Consider the following 23239-nt stretch of genomic DNA (forward strand, 5'->3'; position numbering starts at 1 on the left):
AGCCCATGTTGGACATCACCCACCCCGACCTGTAGGAACCTACAGGCCATATTCAATAGGGCTAGGGTTAGGGTTCTGTTCCAGCGAATGTTTTGTCCATGCCTCAAGCTGAAATGATTTCCTAGCTCGATGCATCTCTGAGTGTTTCAACACGTCGGTATCAACAAACAATCCCATTTTAATCTGAGAGATGATTTCCAGTGCCCGGAATCGTGTTCAAGGTCTAGAATCAATTTGAAAACTTGTAAAAAAAAACGAGTTGCAGCTGGAGTTACTGAGCAGCCAGAAAACCACGACCTCTGTTTTCTCCACTGATCAGATTCACACGATAAAAATCATATTTACTGTGATCTAACCCTGATGTAGGGCGGCTGTGGCTGAGGGGGTCGAGTGGTCCTCCTCCAACAAGATGGTCGACTGATTGGATCAAATGTAATATAATGTTTTGAAGGAATCGGGACGTGTCCGACATGGTCGCACCTGTAATGATACTCTGTATTATACATGCATATGTACAGCGCCGCCGCTCCCATAACGCGAACTACGCGCTGTGCGTAGGGCACCAAGTCCTGAGGGGGCACCAAAAAATAGGAAACTGAAAAATCATCATAGTTATAATAATTATGTAGCCAAGCATTTGGTTGTATCATAGGTCCGGCCTCAGCCGACAAAGGACACGAGAGCAGGTCATGCGCTCGGCACAGCACACCCATTTATCCTTTGCTCACTTTGCAACTTCACTCATCACAGAACCCACTTCCTTTAAAACCCCCTTTCAAAATATGAGTCACCACCAACAACCCGCTTAGAACAGGAAATATCAACCCTCAACAATAACGTCATTAAATAAAATAGCTTACAATTATAATGCAGATATTATTTCAGTATAGAAATATCAGGCACCTTTTAGGCATGTATATCACAAAACAGGCAGAACAAGAGATATATTTAATTGCTCAAAAGTTACGTTGGTTCGTTAATGGTTAGCCTATGGATACATCTCGAACTAGCTGACGTTATTGCTAATGTTAGCACACTCAAATATGTTATAACTTAGGTGAAAGCTAAATTGAGATTTTACTGTTAAACATTATGCATTTTACAATTAGGCCTAACTGACGCCAGCTAGATGTCCTTTTTCGTTTTAATAAAATGTTAAACTGGCAGAAACAAAGTTTTTTTCTCGGGGAGGGGGGGGGGCATCATAAAGGAGTTATGCTTAGGGCACAAAAATGGCTAGCAGCCATCAGTCATCTTATCACATGTGACAAGATGACTGATGGTGACTCACTAGGTGCCGGTCTCACCTCTTTTTGTATGAAAGAGAACAATTTACAATGTTTCTTGGTCTTACCCATCTTCACGTCCGGATGCTGTAAGATCGGTTTAATCGTCTTTGCCAAAGAATACGTGCACTTAAAAGACAATTAGGGTCTTTATTTCAGAAAATGATTTTCTCCACACACCTGAGCAGCAGGTCCCTGGTTCAATTCCCGACTGGATGGACCAGCGTTTAATTTCTCTGACCTCAGTCAAATAAACACAACAGCCAATGCTAGGATCACCTCCACCAACCAACTCTGTGTCCCTGTGACCTTTGACCACTGAGACTCATCAGTTCATCTGAGTCTAAATGTACATTTGTGCCAAATTTGAAAGGATTTTCTGATCTCCTGCCAAAAAGAAATGATAGAAAAAAGCCCCCAAAAGGTGCCTGTATGTACACGTACAATGTAATCTGATTACTTTCTGGCACGCAGACCCTAATTTATTTGTTTCCAAGCTGAACTGGTCCAACCTCTGAAGGAGCTAAACATGATCAGCCACCTGCACGATGAAGAGATGAGGAAGATGTGCTTGTCACATGTTCACGTGTCACACATACTCAATCACCTCTGAAACTCAAAAGCAGAATGGAAACACTGTTCATACACTGAACCATCAATAATCACTCATTATATTGTTATACAATTTAATAATGATCAATTATGATATCTGTCATGACATCATTGATACCACACAATGATTACTCTGCTACTATTAGTTAGCTGTATGTAACCTAGGTCTCAATGATTTAAAAAATAATCTAAAAATATTTTTAGCAACCGGATCGGGAGGGTCACTTCCTCTTTCCCGGTCTGAGCAGTGTAAAACAGAGTTCGGCATTGAGTGATCAGCGGTGAGTTGAACTATGTTGGCGTTGTATATGATTCCCGCTATAGCACGGTGTTAGTTTGACCCGTGTGTGTTGTCTCGGTCAGTGTCCGTTAGCCTATTGCTAACGGCAACACAAAACCCTGTTTCGGGGAATCACTTATCATTTAGTGGTGTTTGTGTGTGTTTACTTGCACTTAGCTGTAAGGCTTGTCCTTTAATAGCTCTTGATATATTTGTTTGTATTTCAATTTGAATGTTTTGTTCTTTGTAATTAATTGATGTTATAAAATCAATATTAGCCTTAGCCAAAGGTTTGTATGTTGTAAATGTGAATCCTGTTTGGAATACTTTCTTCCTGAATGACTTTTTGTAGGTCAGGTTAGGGTTAGAGTTAGGGTTAGGGTCAGGACGCACAGACAGGACGTCAGGATGTCACGCTGACATCATGAGTGCGTCAGCTGATGGAAATTTAAGCTCGTTACCTGGCAGGTGGTGCAAGAGAAGAGTTTTGAGCGCCTGAGACTGAACAGGAAGTCGTCACATGCAGGAAACACATCACACAGCCGCTGTGAGTCGGGGAGTTACCTGCCAGGAGATCAGCGTAGGTCCAGAGGAAATTATTTTTATTCATACAAAGCCCACAAATCATCCCCTCTAGCTCGACACACTCTTACTTAAAGTGTACGCACGCACCAAGGCCGGAAATGGCATACGCAAAAGATAATTCCGATTTATAAAACCATGCGCACGCACACCTGAACGCAATGTTCGCTTTATAGATCCCAGTCAACCTGAAGACGTTCGTACATGGATCTGCCTCCAAATCCGCCCTCCACATGCCCACTTTCAACCATCAATGCAAAGCACGGCATGAATATCAAATGATGCTGCTGACCAATGGGTTTCCACCGTGAGTCCTGACGAAGTCACCGCAGCAAGCGATGTGAAGAGGAAGTGAAACTTTCTGACACTGACATCGACGTGTTTGTTAGTGAGGTGGAGGTGAAGAGCGATAAAAATAATAATAATCCGTCAGTGCCTGTCAGTGCTCAGGCCGTAACTACTGCTACTTCTACGACAACACCTAATACTACTACTACTACACCTACTACTACTACTACTACTACTACTACTACTACTACTACTTCTACCACTACTACTACTACTACTACTATTACTACTAGTATCACTACTATTACTACTACTACTTCTACTACTCCTACTTTTAGAACTAATAATAATATTAAATCAAATCATCTCCAATTGCTCAGCTTTTATTTTTCTGCTGCTGCGGAACCTTTCTCTTCCCTGAGAAACAGGAAACGCAGTAAATAAGAGTCGCACCAGCCGGAAGTAGGTTCCTGAAGTCACATTGAAGAGGAGGACCTCGGTCACAGTTATAACCGGTAACTTATCACAGTTTATAAACAATAACATTTATACTTTATTCACGTTGCCGCGTTGTTTATATCAGAAACATTTGTACCTTTATTTGTTGTAGCTATAATATCTCGACTTCCACGTCCTCAGCGCAGCTACATTGCTAGTTAGCATTAGCATCAACCCAAGAATTACCTCGCTGTGACTCTGGCAGAAACAACCACATTTCTTGAGTGTTTGTATTCAGACGTTCTCCGTGTGACGTGTGTGGATTTAATGGTTGTTAACGTGTTTAATTAAATATGTAGCAACCGGATAGTTGCTAACATCTGCTAGCATCTCACCGAGGGAGTTAGCTCACAGTGTGGATGCAGCTGACAGTCATGTTTATTGTGTTGTTTGTATTGTGAATTAAATCATATAATTAGTTTCATTGAGGGAGTTGTCGAGTCTTGTCTCATGTACAGCTGACTTCTCCTGCAGTGATTGTAACTGCTAGTTGACTTGGCCATAGTATTTTATACTGACGAATTTTTTATACATTGTATTACTGTATATATATATGCATATTTATTTCATTCTTATTTATTCAATGCATTAACCCTTCAATGTATCAACTCTTTATTGTACCCTCGGCACCATTGTAAATGAGAGTCTTATTCCTCAATTTGTTTTCCGAGGCTTAAATAAATATTCAATCAATATTCTTCTAACAAAAACTTCATATTTTAGCTTGAAATTAGGCCATTTAGATTTCCTGTCTGTTAATAACCAATCTGTTTATTCACTTATTAACATAAGCACTGATTCATAATTGAATGATTGTAAGGTTGTTGCAATTTCCCACACATACCAGGATAATGTGAGGGTTATGATAAGAAGCTTATAGTAGAGCCACTGCACCTCAGCCTTAAAAGGAGCCAGATGAGGTAAAAGTAGATCATGATCCTTCTTCAGACGTGTGCAGCTAGGTGAAGGCTCCAAGGGTAGATCCAGGACACACAGAAACTAAATACACTATCTCATCTGGCCAGGAGTAGCTGCAGAGTGTGTCTGGACACTGGAACCCCAGATCTATATTTCTCAATTTGGCAGGAGATGGATGAATGGATCCATCTTTAAACTCAAACTTTAGTTAACAAATTCCAACCACTGTTTGTTTCCAACTTCTCTAATGTGAGAATGAGTAGTTTTCTCTTTTGTTGGCTACTTGTCTGACATTAGATTGTTAATTGATTGATTGATAATTGTTGAACTGTCCAATGATATAAATATAGAACTTAACGTTCAACATTACAACTACACAGTCCAAGTTGTCTCTGGCCTTTAGTGGTACTTTTAAAATATTTGTTATTTGACTAACACTCAGTACTTTGCTCACGTCCACAGGACCAGTGACCAGTCCTTTCATTCCTGATGACTGTACGTGGATGACCATCAACAATGTTTACTTCAAAGGTCGTCCCGTGTCTCAGTCTATTACGTAGAGCAACTGGTAAGTGTGAACATCCGTCTGTCTACTGCCACTTCTTTTCCTCAGGAAGTAATAACACTCAAGATGACATCATTTCCTTTTACCCAGGTGCACTTCCCATCCATGGAGAGTTTCTGAACCGATGTGTCCAGCCGGTCTTCCCTGCTCTCTTCCTCCCACTTAGTCAGAATCTCAGTCACTACTCGACAGCAGCAGACAACACCCCCCCGCCCCGATGGACACAGCTCGAGCCAGAACTGGACGAGGCTCTCGTGCCACGTAAACTTTCAGTGAGTCCTCTGGAGAGCTGGCTGTCCCTGCGCTACTCCCTCCCCCCCCTCCTGGAGTCCTACCACCCGATGGAGGACATAGAGCTGCTGGAGGAGAAGCTGCTTCCCCCCATCTGTGTCCCTGTTTTGGAGGATGACACGGGCTCGGTGACGCCCCTCAGTTGTAAGAATGTTCTGAAGATCAGGCGGCGGATGATGAATCGGCATAAATACAGGAAGCTGCAGAAACGGATTAAGTTCTTGAAAAGGAGAGTGCTGGAAAGCAGGGGGAAGAAGAAACAGGTGAGTTTGTTCTCTGGAATTCTTAAGGCCAGTAATGGTAACTTCTTGTCTTGAAGTCTTCTGCATGAAAACACAATTTTCCATAACCAGCAGAACATGAGTTTGCCTCTTTAACATGGCCGACTCTGTCTTCGTCCTGTACAGAAACGGTTTGAGGATGATCTGAGGAGGATTTGGACACGAGCCGGACTGAAGAAGGCTCCTGAGGGATGGAGAGCACCGAAGATCTTCGTCAAACAGCACGGAAACAGAAGGTCGTGACAAACATCCACGGCTGTTCGAGACTGAGTCGTATCCCCCCCACTGGTCGTCTCTGTACAACACTCAACACAAAGCAGTTTAAACCCTCTTCTGTGTTTCACTGGTGTACAATGTTGTGTACACACATTTTTGACAAAGTGTACGTGATCTAATAAAGAGCTTTTACGGTCCAAAGCATGGTGTGTGTGTGTGTGATATTTTCTGCTGACAGGTTCAGAGTCGTGTTTATGAGCAGCTTACAGTTTCCCTGTTCTTCCTGTGGGTGGCAGTATTGTGCAAAGTCTAAAATATCTGTTTAATAGCACAACTGAAATGACTAAGTGAATTCTGGTCATCAACGAGAATATTTCCACTTCACCAAGAGGGTAATATTTCCATCTGCTTTTGGTTATTTTTCTTTTATTAAGCTTTATATTACTTAAGCCCTCTGAGTACCCATCTAGTTTTTAGATTAAATTACATTGTTCAATAAAATCTCTTCTTAGGCCTTGGATTATAATGTAGGACGGAGTATTAGGGCCACAGTGATGGGAACAAAATTGCACATTTGGAGAATAAAGGCATCGTTTTATGAGGATAAAGTTGTAATAGAAAAAGGAGACAGTGCCTGTGCTGTTCGCCTGGAACGTCCTCTCCCTGCCTCAAGCCAAATGTGTGGGAGACAACACAACGGCCAGAGGAGGAATCGGAAGAAGAGTTTTGATGTTGAATTGTTGAGTCAGTGTCAGGATTACGAAGCAAAACCAGAGCCGTCAGCTTTGGATGCAGAATGTGAGAAAACAGGCCCAACAGCTGGTGATAGAAGAGCTTCAGAAGAGGCTGTTGTTTGGCCTTGAGAGGTTTTCAGCATCCGATGATAACATCAGATTCCAGTTACGTTATGTCATATTCAACTTGCTCACTCTTGTGGCTTTAATGTTTCACAGCAAGATTGTATTCATATTCACCTATTATCATATTTTCATATACATTACCTTCATTTGATTTTACTATAGGTCAATGAGAGTAACTCTTATGAGGGGAATTTAAGAACACAGGAACATAAGTTTATTAATAAAGGCAAGATAAGAAGGCAAAAAACACAAACCTACAAATAAACAACTAAAAGTTAATGAGTTAAACATGATGGAAATTTCCACTCACTCACTCAAACATTGCTGGAATAAGTGCAGTTCATCGTAAAATTAATAGGTAAACCATGTGATTTAAAACAGGTTATTCTAACAAAAACAAACCATTTAAGCCAGTTTACTGCCACTCTACTGCAGGTTAACATCAATAATAGGTTATGCATTTAATTAATGGTAATATTTGTATGGATGGCAGCAGCCTGTAGATTCATCAGAACCCAAGAGAGCATTAAATGTCTAATTCAATCTGAGTAAACACACATGGAGACATTTACGATGAACAGACAATTAGTTTAGTTACGTCTAAAACCTGATCATTTCAACATTCACTGTCGGCAGGATAATCAAAACCTAGGTGAAAGTTTTGAGCACGCTGGTGTATGGATGTCTCCTGAGAAATGTAGACCCCCGATGCCAAGTGGGTTTGGCAAGTGCTCTGACACGCAAGTGCTTATTGGCCTTGCAGAGATGAAAGGTCAGATCCCCTCATCTTTACTCTTACAGAGTGAGATGGTTTCACAGTATAAATCCTCCTTGTTTTCTGGCTCTGTTCCTCTTCTGGATAAAGCCGTGGCTGTTATGGTGGACTCTGAATCGATGACCTCATGCCCTGCAATGTTTACAGACAACCATTTCAAAGTAAGAAGTCACAGCTGTCTCGTGACAAAGTGCTGGTCACTCAGGGCATTGCACAGAAGAGGATTTATCTAAGAGAACAAACTATTTCACACTTTTATTCCTCTGACAATTGCCGGCAGCAACAACCAGCTTATTGCTGTAGCCTGCTTCGTAGCAAACTATCCAAACAAGCCAAGGCTAAATAAGTGACTACGTGTTGATCTCACTGAGTCAGCCTCCCTTTATACTGCCTCACAAACAAATACATAAATAAACTTGTCTCCAAACTGCAAACCACTAGCAGGTTGACTGTAGAACTGTCCTGGAAAACATGGAAAAGTCTAAAAATATTTAAATTTGCAGGCCTTGGAAAGCCAGAAAATAATTTTGTTGTTTGTGTATAGTAAAATTGATTGTTACAGGGAAGTTGTCATAACGACAAATTTGACAGTTGCTGTTGACATAAGGTACAAATTCTGTACTCATATGTCTCTCTTTTGGTAGCAATGTGAAATGTTTGAATAGTGGCAAACATTTAAATCTCTGAAACCTAATCTTTGGTTAGAAAAATGTATTAGTATAATATATGTATGAGTGAATGCCTCCTCTGGACACCAGACAATATTTCCACTTTATTCTGGAAGTGTCTTCAATGTGGCCCTTAAACTCCATCATAATAACCTAACTCTTGTGAGGATTTAAAAAAAAACTAACCATCATAAAATCAAAGTCCTTTGTTTGGTAGTTTTCTATTTTAATGAGACCTCTCAATCCTTAGTGAGTGTGTTCACATTTGAATGATATTTTGTGGTGATTGTAATTGTTGTGATCTAGTTCGCTACAGAACCTTTCAGTTGATTTCTCTGTCCCTTCATGTGAGGAGAGCTCGCACCAGAGGTTTAGGATTTCACTGTCTCCGGGGGCGGAGCGAGCTCGGGCTCCAGACGCTGCAGAATTTACACCAAAACACAGCTGAGCCGCAGCTCTGTGAACCTGAAGCTTTCCTCCTCTTCTCATCTGTTGATGCTCGCAGCTCCTCTGACGGGCCTGCACCTCCACCGAGAAGAAGATGCAGCTCCAGATCACTCTTCTTCTTCAGAGTAAGTGCCTTCACTCGTCTTTTCTGTTTCAAGAGAGAAAACCGAGAAGAAAAGAACTCTGCAGAAACTTTCTTTGTGCCATAATTGGATCCAGGTTAGAAGCACCCGCCGGGAACAAAAGCCTGAAGCTGTTCAGATCTCAGCTGCGTGAAGCTTTAATATATAAACTTATTCTTTTGAATTTGATTTTCTGTGCCAGGCTGCTTCTTCAGAATGTACTTGTAGTGAAAGCAAAAATATACTTTTTTTGGAGGTGAATAAACATGACAAAAGTTTAGTAGCTGCACATTTAGTAATAATTACAACAGGACTATCGTTCTCTTTGTATATCATTATTAAGAGTCACTAAATAAAATAGCTTACATTTGTATTTGTGAATTGTTTTTCTTAAACGTTTTTGTGATGGTGATGGAAAGCTGCTCCTCTGTTTATTTTTTATACGCGCTATAAACGTCGTCTATTTATACGCTTCACTTTTTACGTTTTCTTTATTTAACTTTATTTATACTCTGCCTATTGTTTTGTTATTGGGAAAACAAACCAAGTGAAGTGGATCCCTGCAGCCTGTTGACGGTATATTGTGCATGTGGGACTTTTTTTTTTTTTTTTTATGGCTGGAGCCCAATGTGTTTCTGGTTACCTGCGGTCTGGGGAGAGGAGTCAGCACAATCCTGCAGCCTGTCATTATATGTGTCAGTAATGAGTGTTTCACCACGAGTGGGCCGCTGCGAGTCCGGACCCCGTGGAGGTGGAGGGGGGGTTTACTGCCTCCACCATGTTTATGTCTTCATTAACAGCCTCTTACAACGTGGCAGGTAACAGATTGTAAAAGTTGCTTTGAAGAAAATTAATTTTGGAACATTAACCTACAGTAATATACAATATTCGTTCTTGGGGGGAAATTATAAACTTATAATAATTGACAATCTCCCAATGTTTTGATCCCACTTTGCTCAGTGGACAGGATTTTGTATGGATAAAAGTTTCTGAACCAAATATCCTGTAATTCAATTGTCTTTAAAGTTATAATGTTTGGACATATTCAGATAAATGTACATGTTTCCTAATTTGCTTAGTTTCTCTCCTTACTTGTAAAGCACCCTGTCCATAAAAGGTGCAAACAATAATTTTGTTAGCATTATTATCTCAGGTCTAATCAAGCCTATTTATGAAGATTAGTTGAATCTAGAATTGGCTAAAGTGTTGTAATTTATTAACTTTATTGCTTTTGCACAATAAGACAAGTACAAAGAGACTTATACATATAATTGTCAATATTTTTATTTGTTAAAAAATTTGCTTTATTGTGAAATTCTAGATAATTTTATCTCACTTGACCTTAAACTGTTATTTTAATGAAATACTTGGATATGTCGAAAGAGAAAATCATTCTTTGGTGAAACTGAAACTCAAATGTGAAGTAAATAAAGTAAAAAATACATATTTGTTAGAGGGCACCATTTAAATCGTTGCATAAGGGTATCAGGTTTTTATTGAACCTAAAACCTCAACATGATAATTATATTTGTCAGATGAATGTAATAGAATGAAAAGCTCAATACTTCCCCTGAAAATGTGGGGGAATCTAAGAATATAGTAGAATAAAATGGAAATAGTTATTAAAAGTACAAGTATATGAAAACTTCTCTGCAACTTACTTTTTGCAACCGAGTTCTTCATTTTGCAGACAGAGTCCAGGCCTCTCAATGCATCATTGTATATTTCGCTGAGTCGGCAGCTGGACCGACAAACATCGATGAGTAAACTTTACTCACCTTCAGCCTCCGTGAATCACTGGGTTCACTCAGAGTAGATTCGTGCTTCGTGTTTGACTCGCTCGTGTAAACCTGTTTTAGTTTATCTCAGCAGTGATTCTTCGTGTGGTCATCGTGTCAAAAAACGACAACAGTGATTTTGCAGCTCATTTGTTAAATGTCTGTTATTAAGGCTGGTGATTCAGTAGCACATTGTTAAGTCTTTAGTGTGAGTCATCAGCCTGCATGTGTGTGTGTGTGTGTGTGTGTGTGTGTGTGTGTGTGTGTGTGTGTGTGTGTGGGTGTGTGGGTGTGTGTGTGTGTCTGCAGCAGAGATGAGAGAAAATTGCAGGGTCGGGGGCAACTTTGTTTTACCTTCTGCAGGAAAGTTTATACCCGTCAATAGAAAAACCAAAGTTTTCCAGTTGAGGTCTCATGTCTGATGCCAGTGTGTGTGTGTGTGTGTGTGTGTGTGTGTGTGTGTGTGTGTGTGCGTGTGTGTGTGTGTGTGTCTGTGTGTGTGTGTGTGTCTGCTGAAATCATTTCTCTCATCTTTGAATATTATTATATTCTGGTGCATTCTTATGACATTACTGCTGGTACAAATCACTGCGTTATTATCTGCCTGTGGTGAAAAGGAAACCTCTCTGCCCATGTCTGTGTGTTCATGTGAAACCAATAAACCATGTGAAGCAATGATGAGTTAAACATCTGGATGCACGGTCCCTCAACCTGTGTCAAATAAGTTCTGTGCAGCTTGAAGCTCTAAAAAACAACAGCTCTTTGTTGTTTGCAGCATTTTATTGTTATGGCCCATTTGGAGCTGATTTTACTCCTTCGTGTAGAGAAGATTAATCTCTAACAACATAAACATGTGTTTTGCAAACTCTTTAATAAGTCAAGCTGTGAAACACATGTAGTCACGTTAAAAGTAAAATATTTTCCTTTGAGTTGTTGTGGAGGAAAAGTAAAAGGCAGACAAAAACAGAATTTACTTTCACATACATGGGCTATGTACAAATAATCCTTAATAACCCCATGAGTGCTAATCAAACTTCGTATGATCACTCAATGCAAATAACTCAAAAGGATTTAATCAATTACTTGACTAATGTACAGAATTCCACTGCCATGAAGGCTTTGTTGAGTCAACATCACTTCAGATTTACTTTCTCTGGCTCCTCATCTGTATTAAAGTTGACTTTAAGATCTCATCCACTTCTTTCAAGGCTTTTCAAGGCCTCTTGTCTCGCTCTTACCTCTTACACGGAGCCATATGAGCCTGTGGATAGTTAAAGATCCTCCACATCATCACAGGTGTTGGTCTCTTAACTGGCCCCGAGGCCTGGCTTCCAACCAGTGGGTGCAGCGCAGTTAAAGTCCAGGCCTCAGTGCACTGGAATGAGCTGCCAAAGGGAATCAAGTTCGCAGAGTCAGCAGCATGTTTAAAAACTTTTAGAGTGAAACACTATATAACTTGTGTTTTCCAAAGAATTGATAATCTTGGCAATATCAAATTTGAGATATATTACATGTGTGATATGTTTAATATACTGAACATATTTCCCTGCACTGAAGGCTCCGCACCTCTAGCCTCTGTAGTTCACTGAGCCCGTCACCAGGGCAGTGAAAACACACAGGTGTTTGGTCATGTTTGTAGACTCTTGACACCAGGTACAGAGTGAGTGAAGTGAGCTGAATAGCAGCTCGGTTCTTCATCCCCTCAGGATCACGGCCCTGCAGCGAGCCAGCAGCAGCAGCAGCCTGCATGAATAGAGGCTCTGTGTGCTTTGGCCGAATGCGTCTCCACCGGCCCTTCGGTAAACATTCTACCAAATAGCACTGTGGGAAAGATGCATTAGAAATAGCAAATGCTCCGCAGGAACATTTCCTATCTGTAGAATAAGTAAAAACAAACAGGAAGAATGAGTTTCCACGGAATATTCGTGGCACCGAGTTGTGTTTTTTTTCTGGTCTTGTTGTCGTTTGTGGCCTTTTATTTTAAACCATGTTCCTGTTTCTTCTGATTTCCTGTGATAATGTCAACAGTCCTCTGACTGAACCCAACTCTGAAATCCTGCACCGCCTCCTCAGCCTGCTGCAAATTTAGACTCTCAGCCACTGGAGCCACTTTTGCTGGTTTTGATTATATATATTCCTCGAGACTAGTAATACAACCACAGCATGCAGTGTGAATTAACAGATGCAGGATGCAGCTCTAACCCTTCATGTTTGTGTCTGTTTCAGTTCTTGCTGTGCTCTTCCTGCCTGGAGGTGAGACTTTTTAACCGTCTTCATAAAACCTGAGTGTTTAGCAACGCACATGTTTCTTGATCCTCTGAGCACATGTGGTTATTTATGTGTTTCAGCATGGACCCAGAGCAGCACCAGTCTCGGAGCGGTGGTGGAAACTAAGAACATCACCTTCCCCGTGGGGTCGAAGGCCGTGCTGCCCTGCCACAGCCCCCGGATGGTGTGGACCCAGGACCGGCTGAAGGACCGTCAGAGGGTGGTCCACTGGGACCTGGTCCGCAGCAGCCCGGAGTATTCTGTGGAGAGAATCCTGGACATGTCCCCCGGTGGCCGCCAAAGGGTTTACAACGGTTTCAACAAAGGACGCGTTTCCGTCCCGGACTCGGCTTTCAACGACGGCAACTTTTCCCTCGTCTTCAACAGTGAGGCTTCTTTAGTTTTCCAGAAGCACCGTGAACCTTCCGCTCTTTCTTTGACCCTTTAATCTAATGACTGTTTGGATGTTTTCTCTTTCAGATGTGGTCACGACCGACCGAGGAGTTTACACTTGTAATCTGCACCATCACTACTGCCAGATTCACCAATCCATTCAAATCCAGCTCAATGTCACCAAGTCAGGTGAGGCCACACTGATGTTAATCCGTTCGTCAGCATGTATCAAATACCATCTATTTCAATTTAACACTCCTCTGTTTCCAGTTCGCAAAGAGAAACGTTACTGGGATGGAGAGAGGACTGTATTCGTGGTCTTATTGGGCAAGTCGGTGGTTTTGCCTTGTGTGAACCGGCGCCCCCTGTGGAGAGATGGTCTCCTGGAGGACCAGCAGCAGGTGGCTCACTGGGACTTCCAGGCCCCGGGGGTGCGTCAGGACCAGGCCAACCGGCTGGTGGACCTCTACGCCTCGGGGGAGCGCCGGGACTACGGTCCACTCTACGCCCAGAGCAAGATGAGCGTGGAGGAGGACGCCTTCACGCTGGGAGACTTCTCCTTGTCCATCTCTGACTTGAAGCCTGTCGACAGAGGCCTGTACTCCTGCCACCTGCACCACCACTACTGCGGCCTTTACGAGAGACGCATCTTCCGGCTCAACGTGGCACCCCCACCTCCACCTCCTCCACCCGCCTCCACCACAGCGCCCAGAATCTTCCAGAATGATGTGCCTGTGCCAAGTAAGCCACTCGCAATCGAAAAAACAAACCAGAGACACCACCAGGACTTTGTTTTTCCAGACCCTAGCAATGGTCAATGTTTTCCCCCCATATGGTTTCTCAGTGCACCCTGCTCCTGTTGTTATAATTATAGGCATAGTTGGTCAGTTGAATCAGTTGCTCTTCTTGGCAGTTTCTTCCCAGTACTCCCTGTTTTTGTGTTTGAGTTTCAGAGGGAGGAGGTAGAAGGAATGTAGAAGATAGAAAAGAAAGAAAGAAAAATGTTTTTTATCTGCTTGCTTTCTTGAGAACTCATCGACAGTAAATTGCTGTAAATGAGCCGCAGCGGAAGTGGGCTAATTTTCCTTGGCGTCTTTTTGTCGTCTAAGACCGTATCGTTTACAGCTGGAGACGTTTTAACCGCGCCGAGCAGATGAGTGGGCTCCGGCATGATTCAGGGCGTGGATGTGTTTTCTTCCTCTGTTTGACCCAATTTCCAGAAAGTCCCGACCACGTGTTCAGACTGGTTACACTGCATCTCCAGTTCTGTTTATCCGTCTTTTCCCTGGGTTTCTGCTCCGTCTCTCCCCTGATGTGTATCAGCCTCTGGTCGGGGCATGTTTACCAGCAGTCAGAGGAAGGCTGATACATCTGTTCAACATCTGGACCAGCTGCGGCATGAAAGAGCATGCAACTGAGGGGAGGGGAGGGGGGATGAAGGTATGTGTTGGACTATAGATCCTCCTCCTACCCTTTAAAGAAATGACAGCCCGTTTAATAACTCTGTGAAGTAGGGAGGGAAGGAAGTGCACACGTGGATCGATGGCGTCCTGCCTGCGTCCTCCGAGTAAACCTCCGCCAAGGAATTCACTTTATCTTCACACGCCACTGATCTCCACCCAGGCACCATCAAACCACGTGAAATTACAAACATCAAGAGAGCGTTTCCACGATAACACAAGAATGCATCATTACTTCTTTATAATAACGAATGGGTGGGGTGGGGGGGTGTTTTTGTGAGCTGTCAGCAATTCGACAGAAATCTTCATCTTTGAAAATGAAGACGCTCTCCTGAAGTTCATTGACTTGCAAATGATGCACGTCCTGCAGGAGGGGGGGGGGGGGGGAGAAGACGGTGTAACCTCTGCACAGCGTATGTGAAGTAGCCATTAACACAGATCTGTCAGGGAAATGTAAATGAGCCACTGCTGGGACACGTCTGCAGCTGTGGATGGAACATGTGAGCTCAGAGACGATGACCTTGGACGTGCCGCTGCTGGTTCGTGCATATTTGGTACATTAAACAATGACAGCTGATAATTACCGATCAGGCTCCCACTGGAGAAGTGTGATTGAGTCAATGACCATTTTATTTTATTTATATAATTTTTTTCATTATTGGCTGGTTTTGAAAGCATAGTCAAGAATGCTGTCCTCATTAGTCTCTCAGTAGTGATTGATTGTAGTGGTGTCCAGCTTCACTGCTTCACGGGAGACCACAGAGTAAAGCTATTTATTAAACATAAATATATTTAAGAAGAAAAAATAAATAGATTTTTTCCCTCTGATCTGGCTTCTGGGATTCTGTTGCTTTTAAATTCCCAGAGACATTGAAAGACGATAACAACAGCAACTCTGAATGCAAAAATAGTTTCTGCACACTGCTTATAGTGGACAGACAATCCTCCAGGCCTGAGGAGCAGAGATTTGAACATCCAGCAGTAACCACACAGTGACAGTAAATACATAGATAAATACAAAAACATCACAATGAAATCATGGATATTTGAATTTTAAAATCTATTAGCTCTTCATCTTGGAATATTGTATCTACGACCAGATGGAAGCAACAGAAAGTTGGAGGCTGGAATCATTGAGGAGTGTCAGGTCTTCTTTAAAGTCTCGACCTTGTGCTGGGCATGAGGGTCATTTATGCCGGTACCAGATAATAGAGATACTATTAGAAGAGATTTGATAAAACAAGAATAAAACATTTTCATAAAAGTGCTATAGACATTAAAAGTCTGAAGCTTACGTTAAAAGTACATGCTCTGAGGAGACTGTTAACTTTAAAACAAGTTTAGTTTAATGCTTTTTAGCCTTTCAGTAATTTAAAATTAATTAAAATGATATGTTCGGTTCAATACCACATTCAAATCAGTTAAATAGAAACATGTAACATTTAAAAGGGGTCAGAATCAATTTTCCCAGGTCAGGACAGATTCTTCCTAAAACCCTGTAGGATGTATTTTCTGCACTTGTCATTTTTAATGTTTATCGTCATCCATCACAAAGTGCACACAAACAAACTGTGTGACAGGGAGAGTGGGACTCCCCCCTCCCCCCCCCTCCCTGTCCTGACTGTTGAGCTCTGCTGAGTGTCGGCGTCTTAGAATTTATTTTCCGTGCTTGCAGAAACCAGACTCGTGTGTTTGGTTGAGGACGGAAAAAGGCTTAAATGGAAAACTAATACAGAGCCACAGACAAACCACATTACAGAATGTGTCCCTCCCTCCTCACACTTCTCCTCCTCTTTTCTGGTCAGCCTGTTTTTCCCTGAGAAGAGAAGAAAAAAAAAAAACAGCTGCGTGACACCAGGCCTGGAAGCCATTATTCCGCCGAACAGCATTTTGACATTTTACTCCTGCTCTCCCTCCTTCTGTGTCTGGCTTTTGGGCTCTGATGAGAAAAGAAGGAGCCTCGGGGGGAATAACAATCTTTAGTCCTGGAAACGCATTTGAACCTGTTTCTTGTTTGTCGCCGTTAACTTTAATCACACTAATAATCAAATGCAGAATAAGAGCATAAATCTAAAACAAGACATCCTATTGTTATTGATTTTTATGATGTGGGATATTAAGTATTGCTCGGTGTCTTCATAGGGACCGAGGAGGTGGAGGGTCCACGTGTGGTGAACGTCATCCTCCCTGAGCACCGAGGCTACTTCGTGCAGCACTTGGGATATTTCCTGGCGACCTTCTTGCTGCTGGCGCTCGTCGTTGTCGCCATCGTTGTGCTGACACGGAGACGCAAAAAGAGAGGTACTGTAAATGTGTGTGTATAGTTGTGTGTGTGTGTGTGTGTGTGTGTGTGTGTGGTGAAGTCTTTTCCGAGTTCTTGGCTTGTATCTGACACCTTCTTTGTTCTCTATAATTATAAAAAACGCTTTCATTAGGGTAGAGTATCACTTTTTATGGAAACAATGTGTTTGTGATTGTGTGTTTTATTTTCATTTAAGGGCTGGACTATGAGCTGCGTAGATCTGACCGGTAAGACACGACTATATCCTAAATTCCATTCCAAATTTCCTTTAAATTATATCCACCTTTTAAGCAACACGTTCATTTCTTGCAGGGGGACGGTGATGGTTGGAGGTGATGTGTCGTTAGAGTGCACAGAGCTGAGGCCCTGCACCCAGGAATCACTGAATTCAGGTACAGTGAACCTCATCCACAAAGATGCAATAAACACACATAACCTACCTCATTACTTCCTCATAACTCTGTCTGCCACAACCCACAGAGTACAAAAACAACCTACTGAAAGAGAGAGATATGACCAAAGAGTGCAACAAGGGTGAGCCCATGTTCCACACTTAAATACACAATTACATTCATAGAGCAACGGTTTAATTTAATATGAGAAACGTGTTTTATTGACATGACGTCCCTCTCTCCCTCTCTGCCGTTCAGACCTCGATGGGAAAATGTGGAAGTGAGAGGGATATTTCTGAGCTGCTGCTGCTGGCAGGTCCAGGGCAAACACCGGAAGAGTAAAGGATCATGGAGAGAAGAGGAGGAAACCCGAGAGAGGACAGGAGGAATGCTCCCTCTGCTGTAACTCTGGCACACTAAGCTTTTCCACTAAAAGGCAACATCATTGTTTATGTGTATTTTTGAATATGCAACTTGTATTTTCACCAGCTGTTGTACTTATAAGGTTAAACACTTATTTGATACTTACACTTTGCATTCACTGGTTGATTTATCTTGATTATTAGACATTGTCTATCATCATTGTTCGTATTAAAGTGCATGCTGTTTATTAAAGTATATTTTAAATGTACTGTGCACGCTCACAGAGCTGCAAGCTCACAGCTCCTTTTAATTGTTAGATATTCCTCTTTCTTTTGTTTTTTTACAGACATTCTGCTGAACTTTAATTTGTAAACGGTTTATTCAAAGGTTGATTTACTGTATCTCTGTAGACAGAGATTGGAAACGAGTTGAACACATCTCTATCTACAGATTGTAAGAAGTTTTCCACATGTCATGGTGCTGTTTCTCCCTCTTAAACCTGCTATGACGACAAAGTGACTAAATTTAACCTGTTATGTATTTTATGGAAATACAGAACGTGAGATTTAAATTCTTCTCGAAACATATTTCCCCCTAAAAAGGACATACAGTCTCTTTGAATACATGTAAATGATCAGGGGTCAAATTATTGAATAATAGGACGGTGGACTAAAGGCTCAGTCTAAACTCGAAACTCAGGACAAAGAAGAATGTTTTTACCATGTATGTGGTTTCCAGCGGGCTGTGCAGTAGGCTACTTGTTTGCATCGGGCATGTACAATGTATCCTGGTTTATAAAACACTGAATTTTCACGATTAAAACTGCTGGTTAATGATACAGGTTGACACAAAGCTGCAGGGCTCTGTGAGCTTCACTGCAGGAAGAAGAAGAAGAAGAAGAAGAAGAAGAAGAAGAAGAAGAAGAAGAAGAAGAAGAAGAAGAAGAAGAAGAAGAAGAAGAAGAAGAAGAAGAAGAAGAAGAAGAAGAAGAAGAAGAAGAAGTGTGTCTACTATCTCAGTAATAATCACAAAGTACCAACCCCCTTTTGTTTTTAATTCTCTCTCTGCCTCTCGCTCTCTGTCTAATCACTTGCACACAATGTATTGTTGGTTTCTTCTAATAAAACACTTCCATAAAATATTCACTACAGTGGTCACAGACTCGTGAATTACTATTTGTTCCCGTTGTTAAGGCGGAGCCCCACAGCCACCAGCCTACATGTTGGGTGTTGGGATAAATAGGGAACTATGATACTAACATAAAAATAGATAAATATGTTTTTAAAAGGAGAAAGAGTTGAGGTAATTAAGCACCGTATTAAAACAGTAGAGTAGAAGAGAAACAGTGAAAACAGTTGAGTCTAATATGTTGTCCTCTTATGTTTTGTTAATGCATTCAACATTATAACTATGCTGCACATTAGCAGACCTGGTGTGATCAGTCACATTTCAGTAACAATGAGGCAATTAATCATATGATGGATAATCCTCGAATTAGTATTATTCACATTGGAAATAATGGACGCAATAATATGTAAGCCTTTTTACAGCAGAAAGCACATTAGTTAATATTATCATCAGCTTAGTTTCTGCTTTAGACTGGTTTCCTCCAAATCTCTCAATGCTGCTGCATATTAATATAATAATATGTGTGTGTGTATTTATACTGTATATAAGCTGTATACAAAAATTATAACATGAGAAAAAATGTAACTGTATTTTAGTCTTTGGCTATACATTTTCTACGTATACATTTGGCCAAATTTTTTTTATGTATTTTGGCCAAAAATGTAAAATAAAATATTCCTGGATATGTTTTCAAATTCCTATATATTTAAATACTTTATATTTACATCAGGAGCTGGTCCTCTCTACCGAGGCTGCCATATTTTTTTACTGTAGCCCAGACTGGACAAACTAAACACCTTTTGAGTTTCTATGACAACTGAAGGCTTTCCCTCATGTTTGGAAGATGAGAATGAGGTGAGGGGTGTTCAGCTGCAACATGCAACTTCACCACTAGATGTCACTAAACTCTACACGCTGAGCCTTTAAGAAATACACCTTATATAAACCACACAACGTTAATCAGCAGATTATCAGAATCAGAATCTGAATTATTTTTATTGCCACGTATATTTGCATATATTGGGAATTGCCATGGTGTGGTTGGTGAACTGCACATAAAAACAAAACAACAATATATACAGTAAGACAATATATACAGTAAGAAACAATAAGTTATGGCGATAAATTATGTGCGAGAGGGGGGGCAGAGTCAGTGTGATGAAATTATAACTGATGAAATAATGAATTAGATCTGAATTTAATGGAGTTTCCAGATGTTGGACACATGTTTTCCACATTGGACTTCAACCAGCTGCACCTGCTCTCTCTCTGCTCCACATGTGCACGAACACCAGTGTGTCTGTGTGTGTGTTATTCCCAGTATGCAGCGTGTTGTGGTGGTGGTGGCTGTGCACATCCCGGACTCTCCACTAGATGACAGCACTCTCTCGCCCATGGTGGAACAAAAAAAAAAAAAAAAAAATGATCAAGAGCGATATTCCCAACGCAAGGATGTGGACTGTCCCTTCCTGTTTCAGTGCCGAGCCAGCCACCGTAGCGACGCACGGCGCAGCAGCAGCAGCAGCAGCAGCAGCAGCAGCACCCGGGCTCTCCCCTCGTTATGTCCGGATCCGGCTCGCCTCAGACCCGGAGCTGCGTTCCCCACCTCGGGCTCCTCCTCGGCTTTGTGTGTTAGGAGGAGTGTTGTGTTAGTGTTGTGTTTCCTCCTCCGCTGCTGCCGCACAGCGGGCCCGTCCTCTCCGCCCGCTCGGTCCTTCCCAATGACCGTCCCCCCCCCACGCTCATGGCGGAGACTAAGATCATTTATCACATAGACGAGGAGGAGACTCCGTATCTGGTCAAGCTGTCCGTGTCTCCGGAGAAAGTCACCTTAGCGGATTTTAAAAATGTCCTCAACAACAGACCCGTCAACAGCTACAAATTCTTCTTCAAATCCATGGACCAGGATTTTGGGTAAGCGGTCGCTCGTTGTTATTATTATTAAAATTATTATTATCATATTTTGTTATAACCCTGTTATTACTGTGTTATAGCGGTGCATGTGTAAACAGCTGGCTACGGGCCGTGTCATGAGACGATGCAGGCTGCAACATCTGTACATGTGTGCAAACTACAGCTCCATGTCTGCCTCCATGCTCCTGGCACCTGCTCATTATTACAGACACACACACACACATACACTCTCTCTCACACACACAGACACACACACACACTGTTTGAAGTGATACCGGATCTGTCCAGAGCCCTAATGACGCAGCCCCGCATGCATTACGCAGAGCCAGACCCCTGGTCCACACAGACACCGCGTTAACCCATAATCATGTCAATACATATTAATAAATGTCATAGGCGATGCTGACAAAAGAATCCACATGTTCCAGTTCTCAGGTTTCATATTGTTTTGGTTTTGGTTCCCCCCTCCTCCTCCTGAGCCTGATGATTGAAACAAGGGATTTTCCCCCCATGAAATAACAAATTAACAAATTATTTTTCATTTATTTTTGTTTTTTAAACAAATAGCCTGGAGGGAGTTTTATTTCTCGGTCACACTTATGAACTCTGACATAATGGACTGCAGGTGAATCCCAGGAGAGTACAGCAACCACAAGACAGTGATTGGGACGATTACAAGGGGCAATTATATCAGCAGTGTTTGTATTTGCAGTAATTGCCCAAGAGGTGGAGAAGTATAAACGTCAGGAGATAAGATGTCGAGCTGAACCACATCTTCTTCATGACCTTGGATTTGCAAGGTTTTTCGCTCGATTAGCTGCGACTGAAGTTTTTAAGAAGACTGATTTCAAGAAGAGGATATAGGAGAGATGGGCAGTGAGGACAAAGAATATACAATATTGTAATCAGTGGTAAGAGAACCACTGATTACAATAGGAGGGAGAGAACTGACACGAATTATTTAAACCTAAGGGCATCATTTTACTACTGATTATGTTAGGGGGCCAGAGCAGAAAATTGAATGATATCATTTATAGATCATGCAAGAAAACTAACAAAATAGTTTTAATGGTGAATTCTACCCCAGAAATTCACATTAAGAATAATCAAAATTCAAAATAATGGACAAATTTCCTCACTTTTTCCCAAAGAATATACAATATTGTAATCAGTGGTAGATAGGAGGGAGGAGGGAGACAACTGAAACGAATTATTTAAACCTAAGGGCATCATTTTACTACTGATTATGTTATGGAGCCAGAGCAGAAAATTGAATGATATCATTTATAGATCATGCAAGAAAACTAACAAAATAGTTTTAATGGTGAATTCTACCCCAGAAATTCACATTAAGAATAATCAAAATTCAAAATAATGGACAAATTTCCTCACTTTTTCCCAAAGAATATACAATATTGTAATCAGTGGTAGATAGGAGGGAGGAGGGAGACAACTGAAACGAATTATTTAAACCTAAGGGCATAATTTTACTACTGATTCTGTTATGGAAACAGAGAAGAAAATTTAATGACGCACAACTTGTCGTATAATTTAAAGATGATGCAAGAGAACTAAAAAAAAATGTTTTAATGGTGAATTCTACCCCAGAAATTCACATTTAGAATAATCAAAATTCAAAATAATAGACATATTTCCTCACTTTTTCCCCTCTTCTCTTCTTTTGTTCCTTCCTTGTCGTCTCGTTTCAACATCCCATCCTGGTTTTCAGGTCAACAAGGCTCTCTGGGCTCCCTCGGTCACTGAGACTCCACTTGTATCAGGCCTCTGCTGGGAATGGCGTATTTGTGTCAGTGCCTTGTTTCTCATTCCAGTCTGAACAGTCATACATGGGCCCACACACACATTAGTAACTCGATTGGAGGAAACGCTGGGGCAGGCCGTGGCTATAGAGCCGAGCGTCACGCGTTTCCACTGCAGCCTGACCTTGTGAGGGAAGCCGGCTCTTCCTGGTGGCCGGCTGGGCCTCGGTGCTGCGCTTTGTCCCCGGCCCCGGCTTCCTGCCCCTGGTTCCCCGAGGCCTGGGCTGCTCTCGGTGGGCCTCAGGTGATCGACAAGCAGATTGTGGAAACAAACAGGGCATGTTTGCTCTCACCACATAAGAAACGTGTTCCATGTTGCTGAACACACGGCTACAGAAGGCCGAGCCGGCTCCTGCACGGCCATCAACAAAGCATGTTAAGTTCAGCTGTGACTTGGACGTCGTCAAAGGACTGTTCCTTTCCACACAGGGATGTTATGCACAGTTTTATAAAGGCGTCTTCCTGAGCATTCGGGCCCTTTGAGTTAAGGTTGAATATTCCGGGCTCTGCAGGCGCCGTATGGCACTGGCACAGTATGGAAGCAAACTCAGTCAAAGGCACGGAGGATAGCTTTGTGGTAGCCATGCTGGCCGGGCTGCACACACACACACAGACAGAATGGCTGCTGGAGAATTAGCTGGGGAGGAATAAGACCGCCGAGCAGAGAGGGAAAACATCAAATCCCTTGCAGTTATAGACAGTGTTTGAAATGTAAATGAGCAGTCAGTGCAG

At 41.9% G+C, this 23239-nt stretch overlaps 3 protein-coding genes across 3 annotated transcripts in view; all 3 read left to right on the forward strand.

The window, feature by feature from the left end:
• Window positions 1-3498: 3498 nt before the first annotated feature.
• aurkaip1 (aurora kinase A interacting protein 1) lies at window positions 3499-6018 on the forward strand. The gene is made up of 4 exons (XM_061074988.1): window positions 3499-3563; window positions 4927-5032; window positions 5120-5583; window positions 5728-6018. Exons 2-4 carry the CDS (start codon window positions 4981-4983, stop codon window positions 5842-5844), a joined length of 633 nt encoding a protein of 210 aa, XP_060930971.1. The 5' UTR covers window positions 3499-3563; window positions 4927-4980; the 3' UTR covers window positions 5845-6018.
• Window positions 6019-8578: 2560 nt separating this feature from the next.
• mxra8b (matrix-remodelling associated 8b) lies at window positions 8579-18790 on the forward strand. The gene is made up of 10 exons (XM_061074572.1): window positions 8579-8692; window positions 12694-12720; window positions 12816-13121; window positions 13216-13317; window positions 13399-13869; window positions 16731-16889; window positions 17087-17117; window positions 17203-17282; window positions 17371-17424; window positions 17541-18790. Exons 1-10 carry the CDS (start codon window positions 8662-8664, stop codon window positions 17564-17566), a joined length of 1287 nt encoding a protein of 428 aa, XP_060930555.1. The 5' UTR covers window positions 8579-8661; the 3' UTR covers window positions 17567-18790.
• A 1510-nt stretch (window positions 18791-20300) lies between these two features.
• The window catches only part of LOC133004780 (segment polarity protein dishevelled homolog DVL-1-like), a 29473-nt gene continuing 26534 nt past the window's right edge, over window positions 20301-23239 (forward strand). The window contains exon 1 of the mRNA XM_061074296.1: window positions 20301-20687. Coding sequence (XP_060930279.1) covers window positions 20518-20687 — 170 coding nt within the window. The 5' untranslated portion in view covers window positions 20301-20517. The remainder of the gene's footprint in view (window positions 20688-23239) is intronic.

Source organism: Limanda limanda, chromosome 7, assembly GCF_963576545.1.
Source record: "Limanda limanda chromosome 7, fLimLim1.1, whole genome shotgun sequence".
Lineage (NCBI taxonomy): Eukaryota > Metazoa > Chordata > Actinopteri > Pleuronectiformes > Pleuronectidae > Limanda > Limanda limanda.

What these genes read in the sequence shown, in the direction of transcription:
- aurkaip1 (XM_061074988.1), top strand. Translation starts at nt 4,981, where the DNA reads ATGTTTACTTCAAAGGTCGTCCCGTGTCTCAGTCTATTACGTAGAGCA. An exon ending in TCTATTACGTAGAGCAACTG is followed by an intron (nt 5,033 to 5,119) that starts GTAAGTGTGAAC and finishes CCTTTTACCCAG; the next exon opens with GTGCACTTCCCATCCATGGA. An exon ending in GCAGGGGGAAGAAGAAACAG is followed by an intron (nt 5,584 to 5,727) that starts GTGAGTTTGTTC and finishes CGTCCTGTACAG; the next exon opens with AAACGGTTTGAGGATGATCT.
- mxra8b (XM_061074572.1), top strand. Translation starts at nt 8,662, where the DNA reads ATGCAGCTCCAGATCACTCTTCTTCTTCAGA. An exon ending in CTTTTCCCTCGTCTTCAACA is followed by an intron (nt 13,122 to 13,215) that starts GTGAGGCTTCTT and finishes TTTCTCTTTCAG; the next exon opens with ATGTGGTCACGACCGACCGA. An exon ending in GAGCTGCGTAGATCTGACCG is followed by an intron (nt 17,118 to 17,202) that starts GTAAGACACGAC and finishes CATTTCTTGCAG; the next exon opens with GGGGACGGTGATGGTTGGAG.